This window comes from Helianthus annuus, chromosome 8 (genome assembly GCF_002127325.2).
Source record: "Helianthus annuus cultivar XRQ/B chromosome 8, HanXRQr2.0-SUNRISE, whole genome shotgun sequence".
Taxonomy (NCBI): Eukaryota; Viridiplantae; Streptophyta; class Magnoliopsida; order Asterales; family Asteraceae; genus Helianthus; species Helianthus annuus.
Genome location: NC_035440.2, coordinates 138,688,476 through 138,699,467, shown reverse-complemented (window position 1 = coordinate 138,699,467; position 10,992 = coordinate 138,688,476). Strand labels below are relative to the sequence as shown.

The 10,992-nt window shown below is 37.5% G+C and overlaps 1 protein-coding gene across 4 annotated transcripts; it reads left to right on the top strand.

Annotated features, from left to right (window-relative positions):
- Positions 1-1,088: 1,088 nt before the first annotated feature.
- LOC110908321 lies at positions 1,089-10,439 on the top strand. Of its 4 annotated transcripts, none has more exons than XM_022153241.2 (11): positions 1,089-1,316; positions 1,952-2,040; positions 2,369-2,460; positions 3,473-3,776; positions 4,704-6,919; positions 7,107-7,249; positions 7,337-8,773; positions 8,873-8,921; positions 9,005-9,225; positions 9,349-9,456; positions 9,856-10,439. In XM_022153241.2, exons 4-11 carry the CDS (start codon positions 3,599-3,601, stop codon positions 10,085-10,087), a joined length of 4,584 nt encoding a protein of 1,527 aa, XP_022008933.1. In that variant the 5' UTR covers positions 1,089-1,316; positions 1,952-2,040; positions 2,369-2,460; positions 3,473-3,598; the 3' UTR covers positions 10,088-10,439. The 4 variants fall into 4 exon arrangements, with proteins under 4 accessions (XP_022008933.1, XP_022008934.1, XP_022008932.1 ...); XM_022153242.2 differs by having other exon boundaries at positions 1,942-2,040; XM_022153240.2 differs by lacking the exon at positions 1,952-2,040.
- Positions 10,440-10,992: the final 553 nt, after the last annotated feature.

Here is a 10,992-nt window from a genome sequence, read left to right as displayed (position 1 = left end):
TATCGTGCCATTGTTGTACCAAATCGAACCGAAACCAACAATGATATTTAACATGGATACCGTGACGCTATCGTACCAAATTGAACCGAAACCGACAATGAGATTTAGTTTGTTTTTTCTATCGTAAACTATACAAGTGCCGATAAAAACATAAAAACGCATTTTTTGTATCGTAAACTATACGAGTATTGATATGGGACTTACCGAACCAATTTCAACCGAATAACATCAGTACAAATACTTTTGTACTGGTAGTATCGGAACCGATATTCTTTTTATGGTTTTCGATTGATATTTTTCTATCGTAAGCTGTAAATATACGAGCGCCAATAAAAATATAGAAAAAACATTTTTTTTATCGTAAACTATACGAGTGTTGACTGAATCGATTATAACCGAACAACATCGGTACAAATATCGATAGTATTGGAACCAGTATTTTTTATGGTTTCCGATTGATTTAAAACACGTGTTCTTTTGGGCATATTACGACTTTATTTTTTTTTAGTCTTTTTCTTTTGATTGCGAGTGTCGGTACCAGAACGTACACAACGGATACCAACTGAGTTCCCATCGCATAGTACGAGAGAAAACCACTAGTATATATTAAAAGGTGTGGGTTGATGAATAGTAACCCACACCTTTTACACTTTCACCCCCGTAGCTTACTCAGTTTACTTCATAGACCCTTAACTTTAATAAAGTTATAGAAAGACGTGGGTTGATGAATAGTAACCCACACCTTTTACACTTTCACCCCATGTAGTTTACTGAGTTTACTTCTTAGACTCTAACTTTAATAAAGTTATTAAACAACCCTTAAATTTCAATAAACTTTTCTTTCAACTTTATTTTTATGTTATTCTCTTTCGATTGTTATACCGGGTACCGGTACCGTAATGAACTGAACCGATGTCTACCAAACTCCTGCCACAACGCACGGATAATTCTGTAGTTTTCTAAAAACAAAGTGTGGGTTCCATTTTCGATTTAGGTGTGAACGAGTAATTCCGGTTACAACGCAATGACTAGTCAGTCACTACCCCCTCCCTACAAAAAGGATTTCCAAACCCCCAATCATTCACCCTCAATCCGAACCACACGGCTCGTACCAACCCGAACCTCCGCTTCGTCCCCAACCTAGGCTCATTCATTCATTCTACTGTTCGTTGAAAATTTCGCTCGATCACTTTATCTCTCTCTGAATCCCTCATCTTCTCCCGTTTTCACACCGATTCAAACCCTAGCTTCAACCTTCAACATCCACAAACCTCCGATTTCGATCTCCACCGGCGGTTATCGCTCAATGTTCTTAAGTAAGTTCCTACGCACCTTTTTCATACGCCTCAAAACCCTAATTTTTAATTATTTGTAAAGTAAAAGGCGTATATTTCACTTTTCGAAACGAATCTTCTTTTCCGTTGTGTTTATTTTATGCGTTTTGATTAAATTATGCGTCTACTAAAGTTGATTTTGTGTATTGGTGAGAGATTTAGGGTTTTGAATGGTTGATTTGTGTGTATGTTTGTGCAATGTATGTGTGTGTTACATTTATTGTGTGTTTGTGCTGGTTTTGTTGTGTTTAGTTTGTTGTTTATGTGGAATGTATCAAAGTTTGTGTGGTTGTACCGTTTCGGTCGTGAATTAGGAGGTGCACCTTCATTTCTGATTTGTATTTTTGAAGTTTTTAGTTTTCGATTAACCGAGGGACGTGGATATAGCTAGCTCTATATTGGTGACTTGTTATGAAAGAATCAGGGGTTGTAAGTTGTAACTTACTGGACAAGGGCACATGAGAGTGTGTTTTAGTCACGAGCAACGTAGCTAAGCGTTGTAGAGTTGATATGAGTTTACTAGTAAATAACTACATGTATTTTTAGTTTCTACAACTGTGTACGTGGCAACTAGACATTAGTGATTAAGTTAACTGATAACACCTAGTTGGTTTCAGCTACAGTTTTGAATATGTTCTTGAAATTGAAGAATCAGAGAGAGTTGAGTTACGGGAGTAGCGGGATCTTTTGAAGTTTGAACCGTCAGGTATGAGGAACATGAGTCAGTAAGTGAAAGCTCTCAGTCTTTCATATGATTTCCAGTGAGGTGGTTTAGGTTTACAATATCTAGTTAGTTGTTACTGGATAGGAAGGTCTCTTGCAAGCTAGGTTCATGGTTAATACTCTATTGGCCTTACAAGTAGTTAACACAGGTTGAATAGACTTTTCATTCCAAAAGTTAGCATTTTGTGATGGAGGAGATTTAATTTTTGTAATTACTGTATGTTATTTTATGTTACCGATAATGGGTATCACCTTACATATATAATGAGGTCTCTATTGCTATTAATGTAAGCTTGTTTTATTGATTTTAGGATATCTCAGATCTCACAAGTGAAAGTCCATCTTAGATAGTTTTGCTGCTGCTTTGACAAACTCACTTACATCAGCGAATCATATTATCAAAGTAAGTACATTCCTGCTAAAGATACTACTGTATGTGTATAAAACTCCTTGCTTGGAATCGTATATACCAATAATCAACTTTCTAATTAGTTAATATATATCTGCTATTTTGCTGCATGACGTTTATTTAATCCAGCCATGGGCTTAGACGAGAACCATTAGAAATCGTTGGGAACTTTAATATAGTTTATTTATATATGTTTATATTCAAAATGGACGTGCTTGCAATACAAATGCAGTTTTTTCTTGAAGCATTTTGTCAACATTAAGTAAAGTTCAGTTGCAGTGTTGCACTAATGATTATTCAGATTGATATCTGTTTTGAGCATGCTGTCTCTTTCTAAAGTGTGAATTGAAAGTCAAATTCATTTTTTATGCTAAAGTCGATAAAGAAGTCAAACTAGTTACATTACAAAGTATTAAAGAAGAAGGAAGAGTTAGAAGTTAAATCTGTTATGTGACGAGAAATTTAATAGCTCAGTGAGAAAACCTAGATTTGTTAATCCTCGGTAGGAGAAGAGTCGTATTTGCGTTGCTTCTATAGTTTGTCATGGAGACATATCACACTTCCTGCCATAGATGTAAGTTTGTTGGGGTCTTAGGGATGTCATATTTGCATTGCTTCTCATACATGTTAAATCATAGGTACCATCGTTGTTGAAATTCATCTTATTGATCTAGCTTTTTAGATAGTTTTAATTTTTGAAATTCTTTGTTTCTTTTGTTTTGTTAAGAGGTACCTTAGATAGGGTTGACGAATTAAAAGAATTTATGAATCAATGTTTTCAGAGAAGAGGCGCATAACATCAGGCGTGACCCTATCAAAATGCAGACATGCATATATAATTGTATGCTACAGATAATGTTGTATCTGTATATCTCAGTACTTGATCTTGTTATCAACTTATTCTTAAAATATGCGTAAAGTAGATGTTTTCTATTTGTCAGCCACTTCATAGTAAGCTGATAATATTTATATTCAGGATTATGTAATATTTGATTACTGTATGTAGGCTGAAGGTACATACACTTTTGGGACCTCAAGTTACTGGATTTAGAGCTGGAGGTGGTTGAACCTTTATTTTGCAAACTTTTTGAACCTTTAGTTTTAGCCTCAAATCGTGGGGCCAGCATCATTAATGCCTGGCAACGGGGTCGGGGATAGGGTTCACAATTTCTTTGCACAAGAAAATCTGCCCCAGGGTCTACGATCCCAGGATGAGAATTGGTCGTTAAATGATAATTTGTGGGTTGGTAATCAGAAACAGTTTGGTGTGTCGGATTCCAGTCCAAGAAACTACAATGCACAACAATCAGGTAACACGATTGGCTTTTAATTGCAATTTTTTAATGCTACTTGGTGTTTTCTAGTTTTTTTTGAGTTAATCATGAAAAATTTTGATTGCTTTAACTAGAGGTGACAAAATGGGTGGGTCCAACGGGTCAAGTAACAGATTTGAAAGGGGTTTGGGTTATTATTCAACGTTTCTCTCCTTTTTCTGGTTCCTTTTTAGGATTAATTTCATATATGCCCTTACAAACTTGAAAAATTTCATATATACCCAGCCAAAACTAAAAGTATCATACATGCCCTTACAAAATAGTTAATATATCAAATATACCCAATTTATTAAGTACATTCTACTAAATAATCATTTTACCCTTATTTTTTTACTTCATATTTTCATATATGCTCATCTTTTAACTTCATATGTTTATATAACACATTTTAAGCGAAAATTTATTTTTACCCATTTTTTATAAACAATAGTATTCTTCATGTATATAATATTTAAGCTAAATAAATTAAGCTAGAAATGAGTAAATATAATATTTGAAGTTAAAGGTCATATATGAGATTTCAAAGTTCAGAAAAATAAGGGTAAAATTGTCATTTATTAACTTGTTTTTGATGAACTGGGCATATATGATATTTATAATTTTGCAAGAGTATTTATGATATTTTGCAAGTTTGTAGGTGTATATATGAAATTGCCTCTTTTTTTAATAACTAATGTGTTGATTGTTGAATATGAAATAAATTTGTTTCAGAGGCCGTATGCTTTAAAACACTTTGGGACACTTTCGGTCCGTTTGATCCATCTAACATGCTTTATTTTGAATCATGTTTTAAAAATTATTCATTTGATGCGGTAGAGGTCGAGTTTAACCTGTTTATAGGTCAATGGTTGAAATCGCAACCTTTAGTTTTAACATCACTTTTTGTATTATATTCTCAAGCAGAAACTGAGAGAGGACACGGTGGTCAACGTGTTCCAGACCAATATATGTTCAACATTACACAAACAAATGCAAGGCCTGAGTTTGCTAGAAGTCCATCTCAGTCTCACCATGAACAGTCAAGCTCTAATGGCTACATGTATGGACGACAAAATTTTCAAACGAGACCTGATGAAGCAAATTTTATGGGAGTGAATACAGAATACGATCAAAATAATGCGAACCAAAGGGGTTTTTCGTTCCATGAGGCCCAACAAGAACCTGTACTTGAACAACAACCTTCAAAGAATCCTTTCAGGTCAGAGAGTTCTGATGCTCATGGTAGTTTTGACCTTTTTGGTGGTCAGCACCAGACGAACAGTCAATATCCTGGTTTAACTCAACAACCGTTACAACAACAGTCGGGATTTAGTGACACACAACAATTGCAACAGCAGCTCATGCTCAGAAAAATGCAAGAGCTTCAAAGACAACAGGAGATTCAAAAGCAACAAAATGCGTTAAATCAAGCTTCTCAGTTTGCAAGGAAACAGGAGATTCAAAAGCAACAAAACGCAATAAATCAAGCTTCTCAATTTGCTAGGCAACAAGAGATCCAAAAGCAACAGAATGCGATTAATCAAGCTTCTCAATTTGCGAGGCAACAGGAGATCCAAAAGCAACAAAACGCGTTAAATCAAGCTTCTCAATTCGCGAGGCAACAGGAGATTCAAAAGCAACAAAACGCGTTAAATCAAGCGTCTCAGTTTGCTAGGCAACAGGAGATTCAAAGGCAACAAAACTCGTTAAATCAAGCTTCTCAATTTGCTAGGCAACAGGCGTCTGGAAGCCTTTCACATGGGCTCGTTAATGGCACTCCAACTTCTAATTCATCTGGTTATGGTTGGACTGAGCCTGCAGGGGTTAACGTTAACCCAAACTGGCTGCAGCGTGCCTCACCAGCGTTGCACTCCGAGCAGCAGGTTGAACCGTCTTTACACGGGGTTCCTGTCTCTAGCTCAAGAGGACCTATAAACCAGTTTCCTCATAATAATGCAGTTACTGGCAACAGTTATGCTGTAGCTCGAGAACAACAACACAAAGGTTTATTTGGAAACACATTTGGTCAAGGGTCAAACAGCAGGATGAATGCCCCACAGAATCCATCTGTTCAGGAATCCTCTGTAGAGTTGGCACAGGATAAATCAGCTACAGATGCGGCTCCGTTAGACCCCGAAGAGGAGAAAATCTTGTTTGGTTCGGATGATAACTTATGGGAAGCTTTTGGAAGTAGCAAAAGCACAACTGGAGGAATGTCTAGTTTGTTAGATGATAGTGAATTTGCAAGTGGTTTGCCGTCTATGCAGAGTGGTAGCTGGAGTGCTCTTATGCAATCTGCAGTGGCAGAAACTACTAGTGATGGTGGTGTAGGCGTACAAGAAGACAGTGGGAAACATCAAACACAAACACAAACACAAACAGCTTCAACTGATATTAACATGCCTAATATGAATGGTAAGCATCATATAAACATGGGGTTCCCCCCTCATTCTTCAGGAGGAAACAATTGGTTACACCGTGGAGATCTACAAAATGCTGTGCCAGGTCAGCGGACACCTCAGCAGCATGGACCCGCTCCACCGTCAATGAACTCTGGATTCAATATAAACGAGAATGATAATCCCTTGCAGCAATCTCAGAATAATGATTGGAAAAGAGTAAACACTGCTGCTATACCACATTTAAGCAACTTGCAGCAGGGTGGTAATCATTTTAACCAATTTTCTCCCAACAACCATCATCTTAATCACTGGAAACATGTTGAATCCTCGGTGAAATCGAAAGGGAGTGAGAGTTCAGAGATTTCACAACGTCGTTTAAACAATAAGGGCCCGCAGGTGTCTGAATCATCATTTAATAGCTCAGATAAGGAGGATCTAAATAGCAGTAGAAAGGAGAATTCTAATGACAGCTATAGGTCAAGCTCAGTTGGTCAACGGGAACATTTGTCTTCAGATGCTGGTGACTCCAGATCCTTGTCTAACCAGGCAGGTCGAAAGATTGTGGGACCGGGCCCACGGAAGTTTCAATATCATCCAATGGGAAACCTGGATGAAGATGTTGGAGTGCCTTATGGAGCAAGGCAAGGTACCAATACAAAGGCTGTATCCCTGCAGCATTCTAGAGGGTTCGGAGCTCAAGATCAAGGAAATTTTGGACTTGCCAAAAGTAGTGGCCAGGTTTGTAATTCTTTTATTATTAATTAATGCTTTAATTATGATTACCCATTCAAGATAAGATAATACACAACCCAAGTTGACACCTTTATAAGTAAATGGGTTGAATAAGATAAGATAATACACGACCCAAGTTGACCCGTTTAACATACATAACATTCGGTTACAAGTGCCAACTGTTTTCTTTCAGGGGTTTGTACCTCAGGTTGGAGCCCTAAAAGGATCTGATGATATGCGTTTCAAGGGCATGGTTCCGGGTCATATGCCTAATATCTTTGCTCCGCATGACAGATCGGTTGGTTTATCCACATCAGATAAGGCATCTCAACCTAGGTATCATTTGAACTATGGGGTTCTTTGTTTTCTGTCTTTTAATTATCACATCATATAAAATATGTTGATTTTTGTTAACTTGAGCAGTCAAAATCAAAATATGCTGGAGCTTCTTCACAAGGTAGATCAATCAAGAGATGGTGGAATTGCAAGGAATTTGAACTCGCAGGAACGTAATTTGTCATCCGAGATCCCTGAACCCGAAAATTCCGATGGGTCTTTTGGAGGTCACCAGAGAAGTCAATCATCCAACTCTCAGGGTATTGGTTTACAACTGGGCCCACCTTCACAACGGTTACCAATGGCTATGCAGGCAGTCAAACAGAATTCTTTGAGTCAATCTCAGTCCTCCGCTAATTCAAGAGGCAAGAGTCATGCTGAGATGTCTCCTTTCCAGGAAATATCACATGGAGATTTTAAGAATAGAATGAGTATATCAGGTGAAAGTCAAAGTCAAAGTCAAACCATGGGGAATAAGATGATGGGCAACTTATCTGCAGCTTTAGGTGGTACGGGCTTTCCCAATTCAAGAAATCACCTTCAAAATCATCCAACGGCTGGCAATGAATCCAGTTCAGGCGTGTCTCAACAAGGTGCATTTCCAAAAATGTTGCCTAATGCGTTGTCAAAACTTTCAACTCAGCAAGTTTTTCCAGCAAGTCAACCTGGCAAAAGTCAATTTAATATCGTGGAATCAACTTCTCTAGGTCAGCAGAATCTCGAGGAACAAGAATCTGACAAGAGAGGGTCAACTGAAAAGGTTGACCTAGGTCAAATGATGAATGGACCAGCAGCAGTCAATGATTCATCTACTGCATCTCAGAAAGATCTTGAAGCGTTTGGCCGTTCTCTTAAACCAAATAATTACCATCAACAAGTTTCGTTACTGAACCAAATGAAGGCTTATAAACATACCGATAATGACCCAAATAACAAGGTAATAAGTAAATCGAAAGATTCAGATAACTCATTGCGTGCTCAGCAAGTAACCGTCTCCCCTGGAAGTTCTGAAATGCCAAAATCAACATTGCCAACAGATAACATTGACTGGAGTTTAGCTTCTCTATCTGCTAATCCACCCTTAAAAGATGCACTTGCGTCTAATAGGAACGGGCCTACTGTTAAAACTGAGAACTCTCACATAAGTCCTCTGATGGCTCCATCATGGTTTGATCAATATGGAACGTTGAAAACCGGTCAAACGTCTTCACAAAGAGCGGATGGCGTAAGGACAGTGGAACAACCATCTAAAGTTTCTGGTAGTTTGGAGACAACAGCACACGTTTCAAAGGGGCTGCCAGCAAGTGGCGCACCCGATACTAGTAAGGACGGTGTTATCTGGAAAACTCCACTTTCATCATCTGTTGTCGTTGACCACCAGTTGACCTCGCAGCATCTGCAACCCAGCATCGCTGCTCAAAATTTGGTTACACTAAGACCAAAGAAGCGCAAGTGGTCTAGGGATGAAATTCATTCTTGGCTCAAGGAAGCATCCGGAAGTTCAAAAAATCTTCAAGGCATCTGGTGCGTGTAAAAAGGATCAAACACTATAATACACTGAGTAAATGTATGTTTTTTATCATGATTTTTTTGGTAACATGGTGTGTGTTTTATAACCCGCAGGACTGCTTCGATGGAATGGTGTGAAGCAACCAAACGGTTGATGGAAAAGGCAGGATATCCCAAATTTTATATTATTTTCAAGTTTTCTGTATTTTTTTGCTGTAGTTTTTAATAAAAATTTGGTGGTGACAGGTGGAAGATGATGGGAATTTAAGTGAATATGTACCAAGACCAAAGAGACGGATTATCGTTGCAACACAGTTAATGCAACAATTATTCCCCCCTCCTCCACCCGCTCTTCTTTCAACAGAAGCTACATCAAGCTACGAAAGCGTGGCTTTTTATGCTTCGCGACTGGCACTGGGGGATGCATGCAATTTAGTATCTTGTGTTTCTCAGAGGAAATCAAATCTGTAAGAATAGTTCTACAAGTTTTAATTTTTTATTTATGATTTCAAAATGTTACCTTTAAATATATTTGAGAAATTTGTGTTTATTTTTTATTATTATTTTTTTTTTTGTGTGGGAAAATGCAGCATATCTGATAAAAACAGAGAATCTGAGAAAAATGATGATACTCGTCTTTCAGAAGCTGTGGAAGACTGCACGAGTAAAGCAAAAAGGGTAGAAGGTGATTTTGCAAGGTATCTTTTGCTTCTTTTGGTCTTTCCATATTGTTGGTGTTAACACATGCTTTTGATTACAAATTACATTAAAGTCAATTATACCGACCATACAAGTTCATGTGTGAAGCTGATATAGAGATTATAGTATACTGTAGAGGTGGCGACTTTGACCAGTTTTTTGGATGGGTTGACTCAGGTAACATAAAAAAGTTAGCTAAAAAGGGGACCGGTTAAATGAGTCCATCAGGGTTATACAAGTCAAAGATTGTCCAAGTGTATTTTTAATGCATTAAGACCTTCTAAATTACATTATTTAACATATTAGATTTCTGGAAATAAATAATATAGTTTTTCTTTATCATATTTTGATGCACTAGTTATGTTTATACAATCATAATTTTCTTGTTACGTTGGCAGGCTGGATAAGAGAGCATCAATCTTGGATTTAAGAGTGGAATGTCAAGAATTAGAGAAATTCTCAATTATCAATCGGTTTGCTAAATTTCATGGAAGGGGGCAGGCGGAAGGCGAATCGTCATCGTTATCCGACGCAGCTGCAAATGCACCAAAACCATTTCCTCAAAGATATGTTGTTGCAGTCGCATTGCCCAAGAATCTTCCCGAGAGGGTACAATGCCTGTCACTATGATCTTCCAGTTTTTCCAGTCCCCTCGTCAATTTTGTTGCACGCCACCACCGCTAACGTGCACCATGGGACCCACCGGTTATAAAAAAATGCAGAAGAAGGTGCTTACAATAAACAAAACGAAAGCGGTCTGATGATGATCTTTTGGCTTTAGATTGCATGCATATTCTTGAGAAATACAAGGTGTGGGGGGTAAATTTGGAACTGAAAAGTTTAGGCAATTAGTTAGCAAGATTCCTTTTATAAGTAGATAAAAATGTTGTCTTGAATCTCTAATGGATTAAATATGTGTATTTTGATGGGATGTTATCTGGGCCGCAATATATCCGAGTTCCCTGAATGGTTTTTAGATAAATTATGCTTTTTTTTTTTTTTTTTTTTTTCCAGTTGTGTAAACATAACCTTTTGAATGTTATGTTATTTTACTTCTAAATGATGTTTTAAAGCAAGTCTTACAGAGCATAAGTATAGGATTAATGTTGCAATATTGATTTGCAACTACCTTTTTGTTTAATTCGTCTTTTGAGACACTGGTAATTGGTGCACCTAACTTTTCAGGTTTAATTCAATGCTGTAATGACTTTTGAGGCATTGATAATTGGTGTCTTCTACATTTCAAGTGTGATTCAGTCTTACGTGTGGGCAACGATACGCCCATCTTTATAGGCTTAATTTACTCTCGTAATGAATTTTTATGTACAAGTATACGATGGCGCCTCTAACCCATGCGTGTTTGGTTCAATATTGTAATCATGGTTGTAAAACAAGGTTTCCAAGGCCGAATACTCCCCGAATAGTCACTACAAGGTAGGCTACCGAGGTGACTTTCTTTGATTCCGCCTAATTACTCGAAATCAGTCAAACACGGCTAACCTCGGCCAAAATCGTATCTAGTAGGTCAACTCAGG